This window comes from Neophocaena asiaeorientalis, unplaced genomic scaffold (genome assembly GCF_003031525.2).
Source record: "Neophocaena asiaeorientalis asiaeorientalis breed wild unplaced genomic scaffold, Neophocaena_asiaeorientalis_V1.1 scaffold218, whole genome shotgun sequence".
NCBI classification, from domain to species: Eukaryota; Metazoa; Chordata; class Mammalia; order Artiodactyla; family Phocoenidae; genus Neophocaena; species Neophocaena asiaeorientalis.
In genome coordinates, this window is record NW_020172818.1 from 13,104,014 (window position 1) to 13,130,722 (window position 26,709).

The 26,709-nt window shown below is 34.4% G+C and overlaps 1 protein-coding gene across 2 annotated transcripts in view; it reads right to left on the bottom strand.

Moving 5' to 3' along the window:
* Nucleotides 1–26,709, bottom strand: part of CENPE (centromere protein E) — a 72,057-nt gene that overhangs the window by 42,443 nt on the left and 2,905 nt on the right. Inside the window, exons 3-24 of one of the 2 annotated variants that reach the window (XM_024741786.1) lie at nucleotides 25,581–25,670; nucleotides 25,346–25,464; nucleotides 23,869–23,988; nucleotides 23,342–23,423; nucleotides 23,116–23,183; nucleotides 22,973–23,038; nucleotides 19,055–19,106; nucleotides 17,471–17,558; nucleotides 16,996–17,125; nucleotides 15,935–16,054; nucleotides 14,903–15,061; nucleotides 10,469–10,613; nucleotides 9,718–9,806; nucleotides 8,952–9,119; nucleotides 5,010–5,084; nucleotides 4,667–4,786; nucleotides 2,696–2,818; nucleotides 2,449–2,614; nucleotides 1,906–2,060; nucleotides 1,096–1,410; nucleotides 710–982; nucleotides 397–555 (exon numbers count right to left, since the gene is read on the bottom strand). In XM_024741786.1, the coding sequence (XP_024597554.1) occupies nucleotides 397–555; nucleotides 710–982; nucleotides 1,096–1,410; nucleotides 1,906–2,060; nucleotides 2,449–2,614; nucleotides 2,696–2,818; nucleotides 4,667–4,786; nucleotides 5,010–5,084; nucleotides 8,952–9,119; nucleotides 9,718–9,806; nucleotides 10,469–10,613; nucleotides 14,903–15,061; nucleotides 15,935–16,054; nucleotides 16,996–17,125; nucleotides 17,471–17,558; nucleotides 19,055–19,106; nucleotides 22,973–23,038; nucleotides 23,116–23,183; nucleotides 23,342–23,423; nucleotides 23,869–23,988; nucleotides 25,346–25,464; nucleotides 25,581–25,670 (2,882 nt within the window). The remainder of the gene's footprint in view (nucleotides 1–396; nucleotides 556–709; nucleotides 983–1,095; nucleotides 1,411–1,905; nucleotides 2,061–2,448; nucleotides 2,615–2,695; nucleotides 2,819–4,666; nucleotides 4,787–5,009; nucleotides 5,085–8,951; nucleotides 9,120–9,717; nucleotides 9,807–10,468; nucleotides 10,614–14,902; nucleotides 15,062–15,934; nucleotides 16,055–16,995; nucleotides 17,126–17,470; nucleotides 17,559–19,054; nucleotides 19,107–22,972; nucleotides 23,039–23,115; nucleotides 23,184–23,341; nucleotides 23,424–23,868; nucleotides 23,989–25,345; nucleotides 25,465–25,580; nucleotides 25,671–26,709) is intronic. The other variant, XM_024741787.1, reaches the window with a different exon arrangement.

Below are 26,709 nucleotides of genomic sequence, written 5' to 3' on the forward strand. Positions count from 1 at the left end.
ATTGATTCTATAGCAAACTCTAAACAAATATAGTATACAAAATCCAACATAAAACAAATATTTTAGCCATAATTAATAATAAGCACTGAATCTTTCTTACATTCTTAGGATTCAGAGGGGCTTTTAAAGATGTGTAAATTACAATAGGCCTTAGAAAAGTATCAGCTCAAAGTCCGAACTAGTATTTTTTTGTCTTTTCCTTTTCAAATTGATTGTAAGCAGTTATATTGGCAGTTATTTCAAAGACATGAGACTTACGCGTGTAAATTACTCTGAGCTATTACCACTGTGAATAATAAGTAAGATTGAGATTACTGTTCTGCCCTTAAGTGTTTGAGGTTAAGGAGAAAGCTCATATACAAGCATATAAAAACTTTGAACAGAAACACCCCTTACCTTCTCCTGAAATTCATCCTCAGTTTCTCCTAAGTTGTCCTCTATATGCAAATTCTTGGAAGTTTCCTCAGAAATTTTCATTTTCAGTGTGTTAATCGTTTCTTGGTGTTGTTTCAAAGACTCAAGAGCATTTCGTAGTTGTTCCTGGGTGTCTATATTCTTTGTCAGAGAAATAGAAAATAATTTCCATTAGAATGTGAAACAATGAAAATAATTTTATAGCTATTGCTTGATCATAAATAATAAATGATGGCTCCTGTAATGTTTTTAAAGAGGCTCTGAGATTTCAAAGTTTAATCAGTCAAAACCTTACCATGTTTATAGTATCCTGAATGTCAGTTTTGAGTTGGTCCCTCTCAATTTGCAGGCTCTCTTGGAGTTGTTTTTGATCAGCCTTTTCTTGGGTTAAGGTTTTTACTTCTACTAAGGTTTGTTGAAGTTTCTCAGTAAGCAGTGTTTTCTCCTTTTCTACAGTGTGCAGCCTAGAATCTCTACTTTCTAATTGTTGCTTCAGCTCTTCCACTTCTTTTAACCTTTTTTGATTCTCAGTTGTTTTCTGCTGAAGTTCTTGGGTTTTGTGAGAGAGCTTTAAGATAAGAAAAAGTAAATGTGAAAAGCAGAGCATTCTGCGACGTACACATGGAAGCCAAACCCCATTAAGACTAAAGATCATTTCCCTAGAGGGTGTCTTGTACCAACCTCTGTCTTCAAAGCATCCAAATTTAAACCAAGTTCCTGAGCTTCTTTAGAGAGATTTCCTATTTCCTGTTTCAATTTTGCATTCTCTTCAAGGACCATCTTATGCTTTTGCTCAAATTCAATATGATGATTTTTAACATCTTGGAATTCTTGATCAGTGCTTTCATAATTCAACTGGGAAGTTGCTAGGTCATTTTTAGTTTTCCCAATTTCTTCAAGTAAATCTTGAATTCTACTTTCCTTATGAGCTACTTCAGAAAACAATTTATCTTTTTCCGATGTTATTATACAGAGCTCTTCAGATTTATCATGTATCTATGGAAAAGAAAGCAAACTTAGCTATGTTAGCAATATATGATCTACTTAAGCAATTTTCAGGAAAAAACTTTCTCTGCCTGACCTCAATTTCAAGACATTGAAATTAAGCAAAGGTTTGACTGAGGAAAGGCAATATTTTTACTGTGACATCTCTTTAACAATATATTATCCTGTTTAACTTTACCTTCCAAGTTTTGATTTCTAATCTCTGGTTCTAGTAAGGATTGCATGGAGAAGGACAGTAGAAACACAATCAGCATGTGCCTTTAATTCCTCACCTATCATTTTAAAGTGTTTTCTAACTTTCTGGTGTAGCAGGCATTTCATGGTTTTTCTTAGAATTTGACTTATATTTCTATTGCTAACAAATTGAGTCCGGCATTTACAGTCTCTTGGCTGGTACTTTAAAATAAAATATGGCAAAATATTTAAGGCACTATTGCAAAGGTTTTTATTTTAAGGTAAGAGTTCTTGGCTTAAAAAAGTGTTTACCTCCTTCCTTAGCATTTCTACTTCTGAAGGTAAAGATTTCAATTCTGAGAGCAAATTAACTTCTTTGTGCAAAGCTTCATTTTCTTCGACTTCCTTATTCAGTGCTTTCTGGAGATGGGTAATTTTCCTTTCCAATTCCATATTAGACAGTAAATCTAGGAAATTTTTAGTAAGTTAAATAAAACAGCTTGCAGTTGTTGGGTAAATCTAAATTACATACATAGTTAGATTATTTAACCAGATTATATAAAATTTATTAAAGAAAGAGCCAGTGTTGGTAAACAACTCATCCAATTGTTAATCACCTTGTCCAAGATTGGGTTCAATTTATTTGAAAAATAACTTTTAAACCCTTATGGTTTGAGGTCCAAGGAAACATTTATAAATACAGATACCAAATGACATTAAAACTTCACATTAAGCTATTAAAAACACCAGAGAATAATGGATTTTTAATTACTGCAATATAGTTGCAAAATCTTTTAGGTACATTTCTGTATAAAGTCAGATTTGCAAAGAGATAAGTCTGAAATGATGAAATACCTTTTGGAACTTTGCCATCTATAAGGGAGGTGAGTTTTGTTATTTCAGTAAAAGAAGACTGTAATTCTTTCTCCAGATCAACTTGCATTTTCTTTTTCGCCTCCAACTGGCTTTGATATAACTCAATATCATTTTCCATTTGCTTGCATGTACTTGCAAGTTCTTCCTATTGAGAGAAGCGCTGCAGATTCACAGAAATGTACTGATCATTGCAACTGTTTTTACAAATATTACAAAAATAACTTACCATTTTTTCTTTCACCTTTAGATTTTCACTTCTGAGAAAGGCTGATTCTCTCTTGGCATCAAGAGCTACAGTTTCAGCATCAAGCAGAGTCTGTTTCATTTGTTTTAAGTCTTCAGTGTTTTCCTATACACGTGACAAAAAGGATTTTGTGAAATCTAACTTTGTTAGAGTTGGAAAAGACTTAACACGTCCATGTATGTTATTCCTAACAAATCAAAAATGGTTAAAATATGCGAATTGCCAAATGTATTTTTGGAATAGATTAAAAAATTAACATTTCAAATAGTAAAAATATTTTAGGGAATTCCCTGCATTCTAGTGGTTAGGACTCGGTGCTTTTACCGCTGGGGCCTGCGTTCGATCCCTGGTCAGGGAACTAAGATCCTGCAAGTGGCACAGAGTGACCAAAAAAAAAATATTTAAAAAATTCTGGCTATATTTTTCAAAAGGATAAAAGCATTGTATAGAAGTACTATAATTCTGTTATTGTTTAAAAAGGTTAACACAATTGTTGCTCAGCTAGCCTCTTAAAGTTTGATATGTATTTTTATTTTAAGTTACTCTCTGCAAAATATGACAGATGAATAGCTAATAGTTAAAATTAAGGATGTTAAATCACAAATTGAAAAGAAAAAGATAAATAATCCAATAGAAAAATAGAGAAAAGATATGAACAGGCAACTCACAGAGGAGAAGATGCAAATGACTGATAAACACATGAAAAAAAATCCACAGTCGGGCTTCCCTGGTGGCGCAGTGGTTGAGAGTCCGCCTGCCGATGCAGGGGACGCGGGTTTGTGCCCCGGTCCGGGAGGATGCCACATGCTGCGGAGTGGCTGGGCCCGTGAGCCATGGCTACTGGGCCTGCGCGTCCGGAGCAACGGGAGAGGCCACAACAGAGAAAGGCCCGTGTAACGAAAAAAAAAAAAAAAAAAAATCCAGTCTCATTTTTAGAAAGAAGTGGCATTTCAACATGACTTGCACTTACATGAATTCAACCATATGTACTTGGCAAAATATTAATGCAAACATGCCTGCATGAATGAATAAATAAATTGGATGAATAAAGAGAAAGAAATAAACAACAATTAAAAAAAATGGGCAATTCTATTTGCCATTCTATCAACAGATACTCCAGGATGATATGAAAGTGCTTTCTTCCCAGGGCCTCAGAACAATGAGAACACTTTTAAAAAGAATCACTTGTCATTAATAGAAGGTAGCAAAAGAGTACTAATAGAAGGTAAGAAAAAGTACTCTGAAAAATTCAAATGAAAACAAAAGAAGAAAAATAGAAACTAGTATTCTAAACTTTCCAGCTAGTAACTGTTGCCTTTTTAAAAAAGTTAAAAACTAGAATCCAACTGACAGTTTCTGAAGTAATCAGGTGGATTGAAAGCAAATAGGAAAAAAAAGTTAATTTCACCATGAGATTCAATACTATTTAATGCCATGATCTTATACCAACTAGAATCACCTACAGCTATAGCTCTGAAAAATATCAAACTGTTAAAACAGTTACATAATTATAATGAGAATGCATTAATATCTATTAATGAAATTTATGAAATCATGCTCAATTACATGTTTTACAGTTCTAGTTACTAATCAACGGTAAGTGCTTACCTGAAGATATTGACTATACACTTCTGCACTTGTATAAAACAATTGCAAAACATTAAAATTTTTTGAATTACTGATTTTTAATGGAAGCTCATCTCTAACTTACTTACATTCAATCAAAGGATAATATCCTTAACTCTCTATGATTCTTTATCCATAAAATAGCAATGATACTAATAGTGCCTCTCTCATAGGGTTACTGACAGGATTAAATAAAATACTATATTTAGAACAATTAGAACAATGCCTGGCACACAGTAGGCTCAATATAAACATTTGCGATGATGACGATGACAGTATACTACAAATGCCAAAATGATGACATAACAAAATAAACCTGATTTTTACCGATGAGTATGGCAAGTCCATTTCCATACTTTCTGACTTCTGAGAGTCTATGTATTTCTGTAGTTTCTTAATCTGGTCTTCCTTTTCTCTAAGCAGCTCTACTTTTGAACTTAGTACATCCTAAAACAATTAAAGGAGAATGAAACAATTTAATTGGGTTTTAATTCTAAGGAATTAAAAAGAAATTATATTTAATAGTTTAAATTGATAGATAGTAAAATTCAAAACTTTGATATTTAAAGAATATAATTCCTTCTATTTTCTGAAATATGCTCAATTACATATGATATATGTTTTATAGTTTTTGTTCCTTATCAATAGAAATACCAACATAAATGCTCACCTCAAGATCTTGATTATACACTTCTGCATGCTTAACTAAATTCTTTAAGTTGGAAATTTCATGAGTTAGTTGCATCTGTAAGAGCATGTGAACAGGCAACAGAGCAAACCAATAGTTAATAAAGCAAAAAAAAAAAAAAAAAAAAAAAAAAACATTATTTCCCCACTGCTGGAATGCAATATAAAAAAAAAAAAAAAAAATATTAAAAAAAAAAAAAAAAAAAAAAAAAAAAAAAAGATAGCATTCATTCACCGCTTTAGAATCACCCAACACAATAAGAAAGACTGGGAGATCAGTCTAGTTCAACTACCAGAGATCAACCGTTCAAGCTACTGCAATGAAGCACCTCATTATTTAAAAATAAATAAATAACTAAAACCCAAACTCAACCGACCAAACAAAAAAAATCCCCAAACCCCACAAAACAAGCAAATAAGAAAAAAGCCTAAGCATGACCCCCAAAACAGTTATGTCATGTTAATAAAGCTACAATAAGGTCAAAAGCAAGTTAGTACCCACCACTGTATAAGATAGAGTGGTAATCAAACCTTTATAAAAAACATACTTTAAATAGATTTTTGTTTTGGGTAAGCTAAGTGCAGAAATGTATTTATTCTATAAGATTTTTTTCTCTTCCCATAAATTATCCACCTAGCTTTATACTGGCATACTTTTTAATGAGTTGTGACTTGGAATTTAGGTTTGGATTATGACAGTTTCATGTGGTACCTTTCTAATATTATTATAAGAAAATAGTAATATTTTCTTCACCAAAGCTAAAGAGATATGTATGGCATTATCAACTATTACCTTGCTGGTTTATTCTACAGGAAATACTGGAAAGATGATGTTATTGCTTTATATTGTTCAACTGTCTAAAAGTATAAAGAATACTTAAAGATACAAGTACTTCTATTAAAGTTTCCTTTTTATCAAAATATCTGTAGCATTAAATATTTGAGTACCAGAAACTTCTGTGTTCAAAAGAAGTAAACTACAGCTTAACAAAGATAAACGTAATTACCCTGAGAATTATTTAATCATTATCAGATGAGTCCTTAAAGAGTAAAAGGAAATTCTAGCCAAATGTAAGGGACTTACAAAAATAGCACCTTATTTAAATAATATTTTCTGGATGCCTAATTCAGTCCTGACTAGTTTTAGATTTTAGACTAGTGCTGGTTTGACATTCGTATTTTAGGTCGGCATGAGTCAACAGAAATATAATGTGAGCCAAATTTATAATTAAAATTTTTCTAAGAGCCACCTTGAAAAAAAGTAAAAAGAAGCAGGCAGAATTAACTTTAATATAATTTATCCAACCTAATATATGCAAAATATTATTTCTTCATCAGTATTAAAAAATTAATGTAATATTGTATATTCTTTTTTTCATACTTAATTCACTTGAGACCGGCCCCATTCCAAGTGCTCAATTGCCATATGTGATGAGTGGTTACCATTGTTCCGCAAAGTTTTAGACATCTGTATTGATTATAATTTAAATTGGCTCTATCTTTTACCTTTTCTTCTGTTTCTAACTTTTGTGCAAGAAAACCACATTTGTCAGAAATGAAGAACTAAATAATCAACCTTAATCTTTGAAAACATCTAGAAAGGAAAGTTCCCCCACTTCTCATTTGCAATCACTCTTCATTTTAAGTACTGGTTCACACAGAAAAAGATTAAGTCACTTTTGAAAAGAGCTGAGTACACTCTCCCAATGATGTTTAAGATGCAGAGCACAGAGAAAGTACATGATATGATAGGGTTAATCCACTGTTACAAAGAAAATATTGCATATTTCAACTGTAATTTTCAGCAGGTGAAATGAAATAATTAACTTCTTAAACATCTGCAAGTTGTGAAAATTATAAAATTAAATCAAGTTAAAATAGGTAGAGAGATGAAATTTCTCTTGTTCCCTGATCGTGATAATACTTGACCTTGTTTATTCCTTTCTCTAAAATTACTATTTAAACATCTTATATTACTGTATCCCCACTTGAAAATTATCCACAGCTTTAGTGATTTTTGACAAAACCCTTAGGAAACTAGGGCAATGGCCACATGTTCTAAGGCCGTAATATGACCTTTACTCTGTTTTGGTTAAACTTTTCCCCAAAATGTAGGTTTCAGAATATATTTTGTTACATACACCTACACTTGTATTTGTAGTTTAACATGAAATACATATTGTAAAACTGTCTTTGAACAGAGTAAGTTTATATTACTTAAACTTTTAGGTTACCTCACAGAACCTAGAATTTCAATGTGTGTCCAAGTAAAAGTAAAGAGAATAGGATTATTTTCCCCCTTAACTGTAAAAAGAAAAAAAAAAAATCGAGATGTGAGATTCAAGGTATATATTCTGTGTTATTTTGTAATCTTTTCGTGTGAGTCAATTCAGTGAGCTTTGATTTTAATAATTAATTGAATGTATAAGTGATGTAAGAAAAATTAGAGAAATTACTGCTACACATATGCCCAAAGGTAATTTTATACCGTATTTTTTATAAGATATATACAAAAAAATTAGGTGAGATTTTGGAGTTAGAAGGGGACTTGGCAAGCTCCCGATCTAACTTCAAAGAGGAAGATACACAAAAACGTAAGCCCTGAGAGATGTGATGACTTGCTCAAAGGCTTGCCAATAATTCGTGACAGGCTCAAATCTGTGGTGAGCTAATAAACAGCAGAACTAGGGCTTCATTCCAGGTAGTTTGCTCCAGAGACCGTGCTCTTAACCACAACACTAGAGCATCCCCTCTCAATAAAACCGTTTATGAAGTCTACTGTTCTTTTCATGAAGTTTTACATTCTGTGAATTCACAAATTTTAAAACAAATTAAACGAAAGTCTGTAGAGAAGTTATAGACTTTTGCCTCTCAGGATATAATACCTATGAAATGTAGGAGTAAATGTAATTTGTAGGTAGAGCAGAAATAATAGTTTTGGCACAGAATTTTTTTTTCTTTTTAAAAAAGAAAAGTAGGTGAGAAACTTTGATACTGAGGAAGAGGAACTGTGTCCCTTTGGGCTCTCCATACAGAAATAAGTAGCTGCAAATTAACTCATGTTTTACCTACATCAAAACATCAGCTCTTATTTTTGAGGGGATTCGTGGATCACATCACAAGTCTGATAACAGCTATGGATTCTTACTCCACAAAACTGAATATGCACTCCAAAATTCTATAGAATAATTTCATAGGGTCTATGAACTCTAGGTTAAAGACTCTCCACACTAAGAAATTGCTTGAATTCTTCTGGACAGTTACCAAGACCCCAAAGTCTGATGGTTTATGGATTACATTCTCTTAACATGTAGCCTAATACTACACACTTGAAAAATTTAAGTGATCCATTTCATTTCTAAAAATTCCATTAAAATTATTTAGTATTAATTATACTAATTTTCACAGTAACTTTCTTATATGGAAAAAGAAATGTGCAAAATTAGCTTCCCTAGCTATTCTAATGTTCTAGCTATTTAGGAAAATATCTTCTAAAGAAAACAAAATCCATTAATAGGTAGTATCCATATATAAAACATTCAGCAACATATTAAAATTCATGTCGGTCTCAGTAGGAAATGGCTACGTTCTAGGCAGGACTTCTGATGTGTTAATAAATTAAATATTTTAATACACAAATTATAAGGAAATAACTTCTTCAAGACAAATCCATCAATAGGCACATTCACCAAACCTTCCTAAAGATGTTCTTAATTTCTTCTTCTTGTGCATAAGCACAAGTGAAACAAATATGCTTCAACTCTTTTAAAACAGAAATAAATTGCTTCTCAAATTCTCTAAATTGTGTATACATATGGAAAATGGTTGGATCCCCAATATCTCAACCTTGGAAATACCTTTAAGAGAATGATACTTCATTTCAATGTGTGGTTTTAGTTTAGTTTCATATTTCCACATCCTTTACCTCGTGATCTTTCTCTGCTTTTCTTTCTAGAGCCTCAAATTCATCCAAATCATTCTTTTCTTTTAATTTCAATTCCATTTCTTCATTTTCTCTTCTTAGGTGTTCATAGTCTAACACCAGATTATCATAGTTTGCACGAAGTGAACTCAATTCACTTTCTAAGTTTTCCTATTGCAAACAAAACCAAATTTTCAAGTCAGAGAGAATTCCAATCATATATTGTTTGTTTCCTTAACAAAATTTGGATTAACCAAATAATTAATTTAACCTTGAATCGTTTGTTGGTTTAGGCCATTTTCTTCTTCAATAACTTTTTAATGGTCTAGCTTGATCCAGAGTAAGATAAAGGATCTGCATTTTGGTAAATTAGCTAACTTAGAATAGAAGACGACTATTTTGAAAGGGTTAAAAATTTAAAAAAAAATCATAAACAAATGCTCTGTCTGTGTCTGACTAGAAAAGTTGAGTCAGAAGTAGGAGGTAGCGCTCATAATGGGATACAGATCCTTAAACTCCTTAGTAATAAAGCTGATAATTTAACTCTCCACCTGTCTGACTATTATTTCTCAGGTAGCTCTGAATCTAGGAAATGAAACTGAGGGATTATTTATTGACCTTTAAAACTCTAGTGGCCTTAATTAGAAGCAAAACTGTTACTGAAATTAAGTCAGAGCTAGAAATGTGTTACAACAACAATAAACCCCGATAACAAATGAATTTAAAAAAGAGTAAAAGGATAATACTCTGTAAAATACATTTAAGTTACCTGACTTAGTAGCTTTGTTGCTGGATTCCACTCTATCTCAGTTAATGTATCAAGAGTGTTACTGAAAATATCAGACTCTGAACAGACAGCTATAATTAGAAGGAAAAGAAATTTATCCATAAACTTGTTATTAAGTTTCTTAAAACTCAAAGATAAAAAAAAAATCTGATCAGAGGTAATAAACTCAAATTAGCTAATATGTGCTCACAGTATGATCATAGCCAAGAATACATTAATAATAAATGTGATCATTTAAATTATTATGTCAATTAAGATTACTGGTTAGAATGAGTGATAACATACAGGGGTCCTTAATACAATATAGATAAAAAGGACAAATTCTAAATTTGAGATTTGATTACTTTAAGTAGATTTAAAAATGCCCCCAAAAATATTTATAACTATGTTGGAGACATAATTTTGAAACGGATTCCTGTGTAAACGCCATCCTTTCAAGGTTAGCAGAGTTTAAGGCTGATGTTTGTTATATGGATACTAATTTAACTGGATAATGATTAGAATAAAAACGTGTTTCAACTATAATGCATTATTCTTAAGAAATCTAGAAATAGAGAAAGTCATGAACTTTCACTTTCTTAAAATTACTTATTTTTATCATTATCTCCATTGTAATTACACCTAAAATACATACATTTTATTTAAATGTGTTTATCACATTAATTGAGTTATAAATAAAGTCTCTCTTTATAGGGATGTTTTTATAATTAAAAGTAATTGAAAAAGTACTCACATTCATCAATTTCTCCTAAAGTTACAGCAGCCTTATGTGTTTTTGTTGTTACATTCACTGGCATATTGAATTCATTTACATAGTTTGAGTCCTTCATTTTGTTAATTTTGCCAAGGCACCAAGTAACTCTTCGTTTTTTTTTAGCCTGAAGAGAAAGAAATCAGAATTACCTCACACAGATCTGGGCTCAACATCTTAAAACAAGGGAACTAGTTTCCATTTTAAAAAACCATTGGGACTTTCCTGGTGGTCCAGTGGTAAAGAATCCACTTTCCAATGCAGGGGACGCAGGTTCGATCGCTGGTTGGGAAACTAAGATCCCACATGCCGCAGGGCAACTAAGCCTGTGCCACAACTACTGAGCTCCTGCGCCTCAACTAGAGAGCTCCCACGCTGCAAACTACAGAGCCCACGTGTTCTGGAGCCCACACGCCACAACTAGAGAGAGAAAACCTGTGGCCACTAGACAGAAGCACTGCAACAAAGAGCCCACGAGTGGCAACAAAAGATCCTGCATGCCTCCGTGAAGATCCTGTGTGTCGAAACTAAGACCCGATGCAGCCAAAATAAATAAATAAAAACAAACAAACAAACAAACCCAAAACAAACAAACAAAAAACCCCATCAACTTGGCAGAATGTTTACTAAATCTACTTTAATATCTTACCAGTTTAAGGATAACCTGAGATAAGAAAACATATTCAAACTTTTCAAATCAGTATTTAACCCCATAATAAATTTGATGAAACTACTATTTAAATTACATATTTTATTAGAAGGTTTACTTATAAGCTTTTCTGGAATGTAACTGAAAGGAATCGGTTGACTCTCAACTCTTCAAGTAACCTGGGGGTATACGGAAGGGACAGCTGTTGCTGCCCCCTTAGAGCTACCAAAAGCACATTTGGGTGCCCAGTTCTGTTTCCCTCAGTTATCTGTTCATCTGTCATCTTCCCTAGCTCCTTCCTCTTAGCTGTACGAATGCTCAAGTCTATTTATCTGCTTTTGAGTTTTAAAGAAAACAATCCCTTGCCTCCTCACTTCTCTCTAGCTACCATTTTCTTTTAGTTTCTACATTGTCTTCTTCCTCATCATCTATCTACTTCTTCCTCATCCCTTCAGGGGCATTTCTGTCTCCTGATTCTTATCCCACCCAGCTAGCTGTCTTCATCTCTCATTCTGCTTTGCTGGTTTCTCTTCCCCTGCCCACTTCTTAAGTGTTTGTGTCTTTCCATATTTCACAGCTAGCATTTTTCTCTTGTGTCTCTACTAGTACAAGCATTATCTCATCTTATTTGATCCTCTCAACAATCCTCTATTACTCCATCCATTTTATAGTTGAGCTGGGTGTCCAGAAAGTTTGGAGAAGCTGAGTAGAGTCATACAGCCAACTGGAAGCTGAGCCCATGCCTGTTAACTTCAGAGCCTATCCACCAACCATTCTACTGCGTTGCCTGTCAACATTATCTGCTGTCCCCAGAATATTCTGCATGCTTTCATGCCTCTACCACATACTACCCTTTTGCTTGAAATAGCCAGCCCTTTCCACAGCCTGCTCTGCAAAAACCTAGTTGTATATACATGTTTGACTCCAAAGACCTTCACCTCAACTCCACGTGCTCCCAAAGCCACTCCTGGACCTTGTCATTATCTCAAACTCATAAACCCAGACCTGCTCTTAGTACAGTGGCTATCCTCCACTTTCTTGATCCAGTTAATCCCATTATAGTTACTTAGCTTACAAGGTACCTTACTTTATTGCTGTTTTTCTCTTCCTATCATAGATTCCATAGATCATCACTTCAACCATGTTTTTGGGTCAACAGCCTCAAATTATTTGACCCAATCTCTGTTCCCCAAACCTGTTCCAACACAGTGTACACACAGATGAATTACACTGTCTTTTAAGACTTTATCAGCCTCCTGAACACTGCCAGGGCATACAGTCAGAAGACTGGCTGCCACCATCACCTGGGGCCTTAATGCTTCCCAGTAAGACTCCTTTCCTCCTTGTTGGCTTTCTTTTCTATTCCCTATAAAGGCTATACTATTTCAAACTCTTAGCATTGTCTATGAACTTGTGTCTCCACCATCTCCTGCTATCACAGCAGAAAAATTAAACTTCCTACTTCAGAAAGACAATAAAAGCCTAAACTTACAAAAGCATTACCTGAACTGATGCCTATCCTTTCCTCTGTCCTTGTTATCATGAATAGATGTTTCTCCTTCTAAGGCCAGACCCTTCTACCTAAGGCCAGACCCTTCTACTGTATTCAAGATCCCAACCCTTTGGGTCATCTCAACCCACTGCAAGGTGGCTTTCACTACCAACACATAACTCAAAATCGCTTTTGCAAATGAGCTTCTTATTTCTAAATCCAAAGCATTTTTATCTATGTGTATCTTATTTAACTTCTCAGCAGAATGTGACACTGCTGACCACTACCTCTCTGAAATACTCTGTTCCCTTGGTTACCACATTCAGCTGGTTTCCTTCTAAATTCTGAGCTAAACATGGGTTCCTTCAGGGATTCTTCTTTACTGCCTTTACCTAAAAAGTTGTTGTTTCATGGGGTTTTGTGTTTGACCCTCTGTTTTTTCCATTTTCGACATGCTTCCAGAGCAAGCTCACCCATTCCCAGGACTCTAAATTGGATCTGCAGTAGTTAATGCCAAATTGATACCTCCATGTCAGACCTTTCACATTTTCGACTGCCTGACATCTTAAAATGGAGACGTCCTGAATCAAACACTGAGCAGCTCCACTGCTCTTCATTCAGTGTTCCTCAACTCAGTGAATATGCTACCAGCTACCCAGAAAGCCTAGTAATGCCAGCAAGTCATTATGGATACCTCCTTCTCCCTTTCCCTGCCTCTTGTGTCTACATAATCACAAAATCCTGTTGAGTCTACCTCCCAAATAGCTCTCCAGTTTATCCAATTTCTTCCACCTCCAGAGCCACAATCATTGCAGAGGCCCAATCTATCTGATGCACATAACAGCCTCACCTTCCCAAAATGCAATTCCGATTATGTTCCATACAAGGCTTTTCCTTGTCCTTAGCCTAATGCAACATTCAAGTCCTTCACTGAGGTTTTAAAATGCTCCTGCCACCAGAAAGTCCAAGAAATATACTGTTTTCCCACAATTTTAAGCTTCTGTACATTTAAGTGTCTTCCTGAAACACCATTCCTTACGCCTTCCACTGGGTTATTTCCTACTCATCACTCAGTCAACAAATTGATCTAGAGCATCTTCTAAATACTTAGAATGGTGACCTGAACATAATGTCTATTAATAATTATCTTAATAGTATATATTTATTGAGGATTTGCTGAGCAGAAAGTATAGTGTTAAGCATGTACTGTATGTTACCTCACTTAATTCTCACAACAATCCCATGAGGTGGGGATCAAGCTATAGATCACAGATAAGGAAACTGCAGCAAAGTGTATTTGAGAAATTGCCCAAGGTCAAGTGTTAGGAACTGACAGAACAGGGATTCAAACCCAGGTAGTTCAAATCCAGAGGCTGTCCTCTTAAGAAAATATCTGTTGGATAAATAAATCCCTACTCTAGTAAAAACAAAAACCACAAAAACTGGAAGCCAGAATTTTGATCAGTATGTTGATCTATATTCTAGATCAATTTCCTGATACTAATATTTCTGTTTCTTTAAACAGAAAATATTCCCACATACTCTAGACATCTGTGGTTTCCAATCTCTAATTAATTTTATTTGAAGTTCTTAAGAAGCATATTGCAAATAGATTCCTTGAATATACTCTAGACTCTAAACCATGAAAGACTCCAAATAGCCAAAACAATCTTGAGAAAGAAGAGCAAAGCTGGAGGCATCATGCTTCCTGATTTCAAACTGTATTACAAAGCTATAGCAATCAAAACAATATGTATGATAGTGCCATAAAAACAGACACATAGACAAATGAAACAGAATAGAGAGCTCAGAAATAAACCCTACACATATATGATCAATTAATTTACAACAAAGGAACCAGGAAGATACAATAGGGAAAGGACAGTCTGTTCAGTAAATGATGTTGGAAAAACTGGACAGCCATATGCAAAAGAACGAAACTGGGCCGCTATCTTACACTATACACAAAAATCAACTCAAACTGATTAAAGACGTGAATGTTAACACCTGAAACCATAAAACACCTAGAAGAAAACATAGGTGGTACGCTTGAATCCTTGAATTAGGACCTCTACATTAGGGATCAGTATTTTTTAATAAACCTCTTCTCTTAGGTGTTTTGTTGCTATATAGGTAAATAGCAACACAAAAGTTCTGGGTTTCTTGAATACACTGTATCAAAAGATAAGAAATGCATAACTATGTAATAAACACATAGGAATACCCGTTCTATTCTCTGTATCCCAAGTTTAAGTTGTCATCTTTTAAATTTTACCTTTAATTCCTGTTGTGATGTGAGGGAAGAAGAGGTCACCAGCATCCGTGTTAAGTTTTGAATTTTCTCAATCTGCACTTTTTGAAGTAAATCTTTTTCTTCCAAAAGTTGTGCCATTTGGTCTTTTTCCATTGCCTGGGCTCGAGTCTCTAAAGAAACCTACAGAATGTAATATTGGGTTATGTTAATAACAAATGTAGCTAGATTTTAAAACTTCGAAAGTAGCTTAAAAGAACAGAATAGAAATTTGTATGTGAACTAAGAGAATTTTAATTTTATTGAAATAAAATATACCCTACCTGCAGAACACCAATACAGTTACCATAATCAGTAATTTCTCAAACTAAAAATAAAGTCAAATATACATTTCTTCTCATGCCACTATTCTATATGCCATTACAATGCTGTTAAAGCAATTCTATTAGTTGCCTAAAAATATATAAATAGTAGGCAGAGAAGTCAAAAGCAGAGATTTGAATACCTACAGCAAAGGAAGAGATGTTTTCATAAGACTACCATTTGATATTTTAGCTTATTCCTAAAAAGATCACTAAAATGCAAGATTTATATAAAATAGAGGACCATAATAGTTAAAACAAACAATGACAAGTGATTATGCTATCTTATTAGATTGCTATCTCAGGGTTGGAAGAAAAATTCAAGTTAACGTGAAACCAGAGAAAGTAGTTTTAGGTACCTATACATAATCTCTCTTTTTTAACCTAATTCCCTATGTATAATTTGTGACAATTAAAAAAAAAAAAAATCTCCACTTGGCCCATTTGAAAATATCAAATTTTCCCCTTTGAAAATGAAAAACAAAATCTAAAATAACTTCAAGAAACCAAATCTTTCAGTTTATAGTAAATTAAACTAAAATTTTTATGAGTTGATTTCTTCTTAGTTGAAAGCTGTTTTAAATTTAGGTTGCAAAACTCAGATATTGATGACTTAAGAATCTCTGGGCGATTAGGTAGATCTCAATTCTAAATCTGTCCCTACTCTTTATTGAAATACATGGTTCACACATACCTCCTCTAATTGCTTTTTAAGATCCATTATTTCTTTTCTGTATCTTTTCAGGAGAGCTTCATCATTTGATACCTCGTTAACGTAAGGAGTATTCTTCATATGTTTAGCAGTGCTGGCAAACTGGGAAAAAATACAAGAGTGTTATGTGCTCCACACACAAAAATTAAGTAAATTAATAATATTTGGTCTTCTTGTAATTAAGTTTTGTAAAGAAAAATCAGTATTCTTCCCAGGTAGTTTAATACTTTTGAGTACAGAGTGCATTTTATGTCTCTGTAACAATGTCTGTAATGCTCCAGTCTCTCCTTCCTTTGAACGCTATCCTACTTACTAGCTACTTAAGTATTAATCCAAGGCAATCATGTTGGAAGACAGGTCTTATCTTCCCTATAAGACTACATTCTGTGAAGCCAGGGACTCTATTTTCTATCTTTTTTCTCTGACAGTACCTCGACCCAGTGCTCAGTAGCTATTTAAAGCAATGTTTCTTAGAGTATGAGTATCAGAAGTTACTTTAAGTGGGTACATGAAGGTATCCATTATATAAAACATTGAATCCTTCATTGAGACAGCTATTCTACTGACAATTCAATGCCCCCCTACTCGCCCCTCTCCTTTTTTAAACATAAAATGCAGGCCTTAGGCTCAGTGCAAAGGCAGGCAACAATTAGCTAGTAGGAATTTAGGAATTATTTTATTATAATCACATACACATGTTTTTTGGGTCACCTTCTATTTGTTGCAAGTGATACTAGTTTTTCATTTACAGAACTGATATAACATTTCCTTTCATAATCAATTAAGTAAAAAAGTGAGTTTGTAAAAGAAAAATATCAAGTCAATTTCAGTAAAATAGTGTTGGATGTGGCAAAAATTGTGGAGGTGGGATACGAATGATTGAATTTTGGAAAAATTAAGAAATGCTATTTAGCAGACAACACATAATTTTATTTTAACAGGTAGTTATGAGAATTTAAAAAACTACCTATTTTTAGTAGGTAATTTTTCCTTCTTAAAGATGATATCCCCTCCTATTAAGTTGAGATAAAAATCACACTCACCTGGAGAGTAGTAAGAGTTTCATCAAAAGACACTGGAGTAATTGTGCAGATAATACGTGTTTTTGCATTTCCTCCCAAGGAATTCTGGAGAATTCGTGTTAATTTGCTATCTCGATAATTTATGAAACCACTTAGTGAGAAATGAATTTGGGAAGAAAAAGAGTAAGAATTTTTATATAACAAAAGTGGTTGGTTCTTAATGTAGAACCTTAAAATAGCTACAGTTAAAAAAATTAATTATTTACAGATTACATGAGGCAGATCAAAACTACTAACTAAAAAATATTTAAAATACAGAAAGTAAATTTAGTAGGACACAATCATATGTATAAGAAGCCAAGCATGATCACAGAGTCATGAAAGCTTTTGAATATATGAAATAAGAACATTTATTTGAGTGTCACTAAAATATTACAATTCTCGACCTAATGAAAACATAAGCATTAACAGATAGAGTACAGTGGAATAAACATACCCAACTTGTCCATCACTAAGTTTCTTGATCACTTGTCCCAAAATAAATAAGCTTCGATTTATATTACAGCCTTCTTTGAGTCGCAAACCTGCATTTATTAAACAAATATAAAAATTCAAATCGAGCCCTGTACTGGATGATGAACTTATCAGTAAATTATGAGAGAAAGTAGAAGTTAAAGGGACAGATGTTGAAGTCTATGCTTTGGACTAGATCTGAGCCCACCTTTAATACCACTGGTGGAGGAGCTCTCTCCCTAACCCTCCCCCAATTAGGTGAATCAGAAAGGTTATCACCTGAGAGAAATGGCAAAATGAAAAAGATGACTAAGAAAAGAATAAGAGGGAGGGAAAGCCCATTGTCTAAAAGAGCTCCTCTAATTCCTCCATTCAAATCTATTTTTTCCAAACCTTCAAATATAGGCAACTATAGGCTCAAAACCAAAAAACGTTCTCATTTTAATATTGTGAGTATGCTCACGACTCTAACATTAAAAAAAAGTACCTGGAAAAAGCTCTATTCCAGTTTTATGCCCCAACCAGTTCCTGTTCCCTCCACCAGTAAACCATGTTTATTATTTATTCTTCTAGATTTTTAGAAATACAAGTTCATATATATTCATTTCTCCCCTTTCTTTTTCAGACAAATAGTAGCATACTATACACACTATTTTGCACTTTGCTTTTTTCACTTGGCGTATATTGTGCATCACATCAGTAAACACTGGTCTTTTTCATTCTTTTTCATAGCATGGAATTCCATTGCATGGATGTATCAGAAATTATTTACCTAGAACCCTGTTGAGGGATATGTAGGTTTTCAATCTACCATGTATACAAAAAATACTGCAATAAATAACTCTGAATAGCTGTTATTTCACAGGTGCATTATTCAGCTATTGCTGTAATATTGCTGCTTAACAAGCCACCTTAAAACAACAAGCATTTATTTCCCGTTCATGGGTCAGGTTTGGTGGATATAGGCCATGCTCAGCTGGGTGTCTTTATGTCAGGCTGCAGGAAATGAACACAGAGAGAGGCTTGACATCTTTATGATTTTGCACCTTTCCATCTAAGTATGCTTTGCCATTTGTTTAAGTATTTGGTTATGTCCTTCAGGTCTGTTTTGAAGTTTTCTTTATTTTGGCCCTGTGCAATTTTTGTTGAGTTTCTTCCTAGGTATTACACCTTTTAAGCCATCATTGTAAATTGAGTCTTTTTGCACACTAAATATTCTAACTGGTTATTTGTATTATAGAATTATTAATGTCTGTATATTAGTTTTGTGCCCCACTTCCCTTCTGAATTTTCTTACCTGATATGGAAATTTAGATGGTTTTCATGGTACTCTCACGTGCTTTTCAGCTATACAATCCTATCAACTGTACAGTTCTAGTTTTTTAATTGATGCTATAATAGCCCAAATTAGATAATTAGCCACATACATAAGCTGCTTTTTACATGAAGGACTTTTATCACAAAATTATTATTGTCATTATTAGTTTCTAAAATGCATGGTAGCACTTTTATTCTGTGAAAGAACAGGAAGACACTCAGACCAACATATTTCATAAGTTTTCATTACCTTCAGCACCTGTTTGAGCAGCTCTTTCACTGCCAGCAAGATCAACCAAATTCTGTAAGACAGGTGATGATAAACCTTTAGGAAGCATAATGAGATAAAACCCAAACTACTGAAAGAACATTTAAAACACAGAGCTTACTTGAACACCCCATCTGTACCCTCATCTTTCACCCCACTGTTCAGGCCTTCCCTTGTCAAACCGATCTATAACCCTTGTTCCTTCTTTGTTATATACATCCTCCATAATGCCGCCAGAATAGGTTTTCTATTTACTACACAAAGTTCAAAACCTTATCATATGAATGTGATTCTTTGCAATCTGGCACTTGTGTGGCCCCAGCATTATATCTATTCATTACTTACTCCTAACTCTAGCTGAACTACTCACTACACCCTAAATGCCTCATGTACTTCTACACTCCTAAGTGCTACCTTTTGCCATTCTCTTTGTTACTTCTAAAGTTCTAGACCGCCCCTAGTCTTTATTCAGGACCAAAGGCAAATGTTACCTGCTCAACGTAGCTTTGCTGATTTTATCCTTTCTCCTCCCACACCTTGAATGAGTTGCTCTTTTGACTGTACCCAGAGGTCATTATAGATATGACTTATTCTTACAGCACTTATTGTGTGGAGCTAGTTATTTGTCTCTGACTCTACTGTAGCATCTTTAAAAGCAAGGACCTCTTTCATTTCACAAATATTGTTGGAAAAAAGTGACTGTCATGCTTCAGGCAGTATGTTAGGTGCTAGGGATATGGCAATGAATTCGACAAGTAAGGTCCCTGTCCTGATAGAGCTTATATTCTATATGGAGTGGTAAGAGGAGAGGAGGAAGTTCGTGAGAAGACAGAAGAAGACAGATAGGAAACATAACCTGGTAAATGTAATACAGATAATTTAAAGAGAGTCCTGGAAGAGGAAAGAAGGGACAGAGTAGGTTCTCTGGACTGAGTGGTAGGGGTAGACTTCCCATTAAGCTCAGATCTGGAATGACAGAGGGAGGCAGCCATGTAAAACCAAGGGAAGCACAGTGCAGATTAAAAGAGCAGCCAGTACACCCAGTCACAAAACAGAAGTGAGCTTGGTATGCTCAAAAAATAAAAAGGGCAACATGGCAGAGTTGGTGAAGTCGCGATGGAACACATAGCGTAAGAGAGGGAGGTACGAGTCAGATTATGCAGAGCTTTGTAAGTAGGGGTAAGAACGTTGGATTCTCCAAGCGCAATGGGAAGCCAAGAGAAGGCTTTAATCAAAAGAGTGACGTATCTTGATTTAACTTTCTGAAAGATCAACCGTGGCACCCTAGATGGAGAATGAACTGGAGAGGGGCAGAAGTGGCAGCAGTTAGGAGGCTAGTGCAGGAATCTAAGTGAGAGATGATGGTGGCTTGGGCTAGGGATGTCGTAGTGGAGACAGTAAGTAGTGGAGGGATGTCCTTTTTGTTTTTTAATCTGAGAGCCCAGTAAATATTATTAATGCATTAAAAGAAAGTCAGAGGTTTAAGTTATCTCTCTCTTCGAGGAGTAGGCAGGTAATTATGTACTCCTGCTTTACAGTCCTGTCTCAGATACTGCTTTCTCTAAAATACACAAAGTCTAATCGTTGTTATATAGTATCTAGTACAAGTGACCTAGATACATAATAAAGGGGAAAAGTGGTGATGAAAGCCTGAATTAAGGTAAAAAGATGAGGACAAGCATTAGTGTTCAAAGGCACTAAGAAGCTCAGTCTATCTATAAGAGAGGAGCTTATGTGGACCAGAAGGAAGCAAAGTAAGACTAGTTAAGCCAGATCTTGTCCAAGGAAATGCCACAGCAAAAGTAGTGCTTAGTAACATTAGAAATCTGCATAACAGATGAAAGAAAGGAAGACTAGAGTCCTAGAGGCCAGGCTCAGGAGAATGACAGAGTAATTCAAGACAGATGAGAACCTAAATGAGTATGACACCCAATGGAATGATGACAGGTAGGATCAGGAAGAAATGGTGATGACTGGAGAAAAGGGAAACCAGGAAAAAATGAGCCAAAATAGACTTGGGTTTCCAGCCTAGGTGACCAGGATAATGCTAGTATTACTGGAAAAAGGAATATTCATTAGAATAGGAAGAAATTAATTTGGCTTTAGACCCACTGAAGTTTGAGATAACAGTGGGACAATCTTTAGAAAGACATGAATTAGAACTCAAACTCAATGGTGAAAAACTGAAAGCATTTCCCCTAAGATCAGGAACAAGACAAGGATGAACACTCTCACCACTACTATTCAACATTGTTTTGGAAGTCCTAGCCACGGCAATCAGAGAAGAAAAAGAAATACAAATTGGAAAAGAAGAAGTAAAACGGTCACTGTTTGCAGATGACATGATACTATACACAGAGAAACCTAAAGATGCCACCAAGTGGTGGGATGAATTGGGAGATTGGGATTGACATGTATACACTAATATGTATAAAATGGATAACTAATAAGAACCTGCTGTATAAAAAAATAAATAAAATAGAACTCAGCGACTTTAGAAACAATAAACATTTGACCATCGTCAACACAGAAATGGTAACAAGGGCAAACAAGGGAAGAAAAGCCACAGAACACTCCTGTGCTTTGATTAGGAGCGTAGTAGGAAAGAAGCCACAAAAGGGAATAAAGGAGCAGAGCTAAGAGCACCTGGATGTTATTATTCCAGAAAGGCCTGGAGACACTCATAAAAAGACCACCTCCAAAGAGCCAGAAAAAGACTCTTTGGGGAAGACTTCTTTCCAAGAAGATACTTGGAGTAAGTGGGAAGTCTGGAGTGTTGGACCAGATGGTTTCTATGGTCCCCAGATGATGGAGCATCAAATAATATAAGAAAAGACACCAAACAGATCACTGAATATGTCAAGCTAAATTATAATTAAATTTAATTATAATTAAACTTAATTTATAATTAAAGCTAAACTATGAAAGAAAAGTTTAAATTGTAGTGATATATCACAGGCTAGGTTTGGAAAACAAAACAGAAGTTAGGTTTTATGTTTTTCGTTGTTGTTAAAGACTAATCTACTAAAATAAATGATATACTTGGATAGTAAAATAACTCAGGTGAACTAGAATTAGATACTTAACACTCTGATTTTTCAAAATCTGAAAACATATTATAGATTTATTACTTTTTCCCCTGAAGTTTTCAAATCAAATCGAGAAATCTTACATCATCTCCCACATCAAACTAAAGAATTTAGGCCTCGAAGACAGAATAAAGCAATAATGGTAAGGAACAGAAAGGAAGCACAAAAAAAGAGAAATGACACAGTGCAGCAAGGAGGAATGTTTGCGTCATGCTTATATTCACTTATCAACAAACAGGTATTGAATATAAACTATGTACAATGCGTTGGAGTTACAAAGATGAAGGAGATATCACTCTTCCTTTCAAGGGATTTATAGTCTAAAACACTGTTTATAATACAAAGCTTATTTTCTTATTGTACTTAACTATGAACTTGAATAATCTGATTTATTTTTTAACTCTCACCCAGGTTTTTGTTCATCTCATAAGTCTCAATACCATTGGCAGAGACCAAAAAAACCCTCAAAACCCCAAACACAAAAAAAATCACCAAATTCCAAGATTACTTTAACTCTTAAATGTGCATGGAATCAACCCTTCCTCAATTACTAGTTAGGGAAAGCCTCAACTCCTACAGTTCTTACATCTAAAGTTCAGGAAATGGCAGCTATAAGATCACAGGAAGTAAGATTCTCTGAACTCTTCCTACATTTCCACTAGTAATCTCATGTTAGTGATGAGACTAAACTACCAATTTATAGATGCTTTTGCCAATTAGTTAACAGTTCTCATGAAACCAAACATACAGCAGCTAAATTAAATTTTGGTTCGGCTCATTTAGTACATTATCACGGTTCATCAATACTCACCAAATGGGACACCTTGACAGATCCTTCAAAATTAGAAGGTTCACCTTTCTCTCTACTTTCCAAAATCTAGAAAGAAAAGGCAACTTGTAGAAAAATTAGTGTATTTTTAATTGGAAAGACCAAATATAGAGAGAATTACCTACCATCCTAAAAATGGTATGAGAACGACTACTTCTTTGATTCATTTTTGTAATTCCATAATGCCTGTTCTCTGTAAAAGAATCATATTTCAGCTGTGTATATTACAATCCAAAGAAAAACACTAACTTGTATTTAAGTTTAGAAGTGAAAAGTGTGATTTAAAGCCTAAATACATTCAATTAAATAGTTTTTACACGTGTTTTGAAGAAATACAGTATAAAGTCTTACTCTCTCCTTTTGTGATCCACTTCAAAGCCATTTCTGATGTATAAACAACTTCTTCTGTGAGATCAGCCACATACACATTCCTCTGAAACAAGTTTAATTATGGGAAAAGTAGAGAACTATAAGTCACTTAAAATTTTGCATTTCAAAAAGAAAGTGCAAAGTATTATAGAATTCATTTGTGGAAGTTAAGAGTAGAAAATGGGCACTTTTATTCTGTACAAAAATAACAACTAAATCTATGCTATTTACAATTTATTTCCTGTACCAAAATACACCGAATTCTAACCTGATACTTCCAGCTTGCTCTTTTTAGGCACTTATGCCACAATATTATAGCTGTCAATATTTAAAAACTATACATGTTACTTAAGAGATAATCTCTATAAATGTTTAAGAAAGAAAATAAAAAACAAACCATAGTAACAGGAGACACTTTAAAATATATAGAAATTAAAGGCAAATGTTCAAGAAAAATAATCCCAATGAGTAACTCTTTTTTGAGCCACTCTGTTAACTCTGTTACTTACATTGAAGTCTTCCCGAATTATTAAAGGCTTCATTTTTTCAGTGTCACAGAGTAAGTCTGTAATGGTTTCATTGTATATCTCCATGTAAGACACACGTAAAAGAAATTCCCTATCAGGAAACTAGAAGAAAAAGATATGTGAAAACATATCAGAAAACATCAGAGATCATCCAATTATGAAAATCTAATAATGAATGCTTATGTGCTAATATTAAATATTAAAATATTCTTTGAGAAACTATCTTTTAAAACTTTTTATTTATTTATTTATTTTTTGCGGTACGCGGGCCTCTCACTGTTGTGGCCTCTCCCGCTGCAGAGCACAGGCTCCGGACGCGCAGGCTCAGCGGCCACGGCTCCCGGGCCTAGCCGCTCTGTGGCACGTGGGATCTTCCCAGACCGGGGCACGATTCCGCGTCCCCTGCATCGGCAGGCGGACTCTCAACCACTGCGCCACCGGGGAAGCCCTAAAAATATTTATTTATTTTTTAGTTGATATATAGTTGACCTATTCCACTGTGTTATGTCCTGGTGCACAACATAGTGATTCAATATTTCCATACATGTCAAAATGATCACATGATAAGCCTAGTTACCATCTGTCACCATACAAAGATGTTACAATATTATTGACAATATTCCCCATGCTGCACATTTCATCCCTGTGACTCATTTATTTTCTAACTGGACATCTGTACCCTTTAATCTCCCTCACCTATTTCTCTCATTCCTCCAACTTCCCTCCCCTCTGACAACCACCTGTTTGTTCTCTGTATCTATGAGTCTGTTTCTGTTTTGTTTGTTCATTTGTTTTGTTTTTTAGATTCCACATATAAGTGAAGTCATGTGGTATTTGCCTTTCAGGAAATTATCTTTGTAAAACAAACAAAAAACAAAACTTCCCCTGTGCTTCTATATTGATAACAAGCAACAACAACAGTAAAGCATTGTTTCAGAAATAATGAAAAGTATAGTATCATAGAATTTTAACAGGAAAATACCCAGTCCAATTCTCTAACCTCAAAATAAAACCTACATATATTCAAGAAATTAAAAATAAAATAATGATGAAAAAACTAATTTAAAACCAACTCAACTAATTAGCTTGCCTATTCTGACCTTCTGATTCCCTTGTCTTTTACCTAGTCTACTTTTTACTGCTCCTTAATAATCACTGGTAGCTAAACAAAGGCAATAAGGACCTAATCATTGTGATAAGATTTTCCTGTTCCTTAATGCCCACTTTTTGGTGGGAGTACTGTTTCATGATTCAAAGGAAAGAATGAAAGAACTTTAAGCTTTGTAGTTAGTAAGTTTGTGGGAAAAAAATGAATCTATGCTATGCCTTCCTTCTTTCCTCATGGATAATCAAGAGATAACTATAAATATACTTCATCATTACAAGAGAACACTAAGGTTGCTATCCTATTATCACCACTTTTACCTGCATGTACTAGAAATTTAGCTAAATTATTTACCTTCTTAATTTTTTGGAAAATGTCATGAATTGCCCTGGGTATTACTCCCAAATAATCTTGTGACCCCAACATAGTATATGTTTTTCCTGATGCAGTCTGCCCATAGGCAAATATAGTACCTGCAAAAACAAAACACACACATGCAAAGATTAAAAATGAATCTATAGTGTATAAAACTATCAATACTTGCTAAACAGACACCCAAGACTGAAATGTTTTTGCAGTGAATACACACCATTGTAGCCTTGTATGGCAGAATCTATGATTGGTACTGCTATTTCTTCATACACATTTTTAGTAGTTTCATTACTATGAAAGACACGATCTAAAAAACAAAACATAAAAGTTAAATCAAACAAATTAACTGTTTTCATTCTGAATTAGTAGTTGCCCACAGAAATAAAATTGTCAGGATATGGTATGATAAAAGATTTAAGACACAATATTTCCTTCAACTTATTGGTCCTCTGAAAATACTCTTCTCTTTAGGTAAAATGTGTTGGTCCTCACACAGAAAAAATACAAGTCTGTCACCCTATGTGCTTTCAAGAGGCAGTAGGGCATGATGGCTGAATATGGGGGTCCAGAATCAGACCGCCTGCAAATCTTGGTTCTGCCATTTACAGTGTGATTTTGGCCAAAGTGGTTGATGTCTCCGTGCCTCAGTTCCCTAATGTGTAAAATGGATACATATTATCTTCCTCATAGAATTATTGTGAACATATGTTAATACTTAGGAAATATAAACTATTACTATTCTTTGAGAAATGTTAATGTTTTTAACATACCTAGCAAGAAGGTCTAGCTCAAACGAAACCAAAAAACACAGATATTTGGAAGCAAAGTACTGACCAAAGCTGAAGTGCTGCTAAAGGCTGGGTTTAGAGTAGCATTTGCACTGATAATTTCACAAGTCCAGGATGTGGTTCTCTGCTTTTGTTAGTACATTAAAAATAGACCACTCTTTTAGCAGTGCCCTCACATTAAAAAGCTCACAAGAAATGGATTTGTAAATCAGGAGGGTAATGTGCTGACCTACAATGAGAAATTCAGTGATCACACTGCTTGCACCATGACCACACATCTGCCCTATGGGCAGAACAATATGGAAAACTAAAGTGCCATCTGAAGGCTGCTTAAGGGTCATGATTTTAGAGCAAGGAGAAATGGCAGGATGATTCAAACTTTAATGTTATCTGTTTCAGACAGCTGGATGAGTCCAAAACCTTCATGGGCGTATATGGCTACTGAGAATCTGTGGTACTTAGGTTTTATAATCTCTGGCACATATTACCTTTTAAAAATTATGTTAATACCACCAAAGATTCCTTTACCAGGAATCATTTTCTCTTCTGCGTATCTTT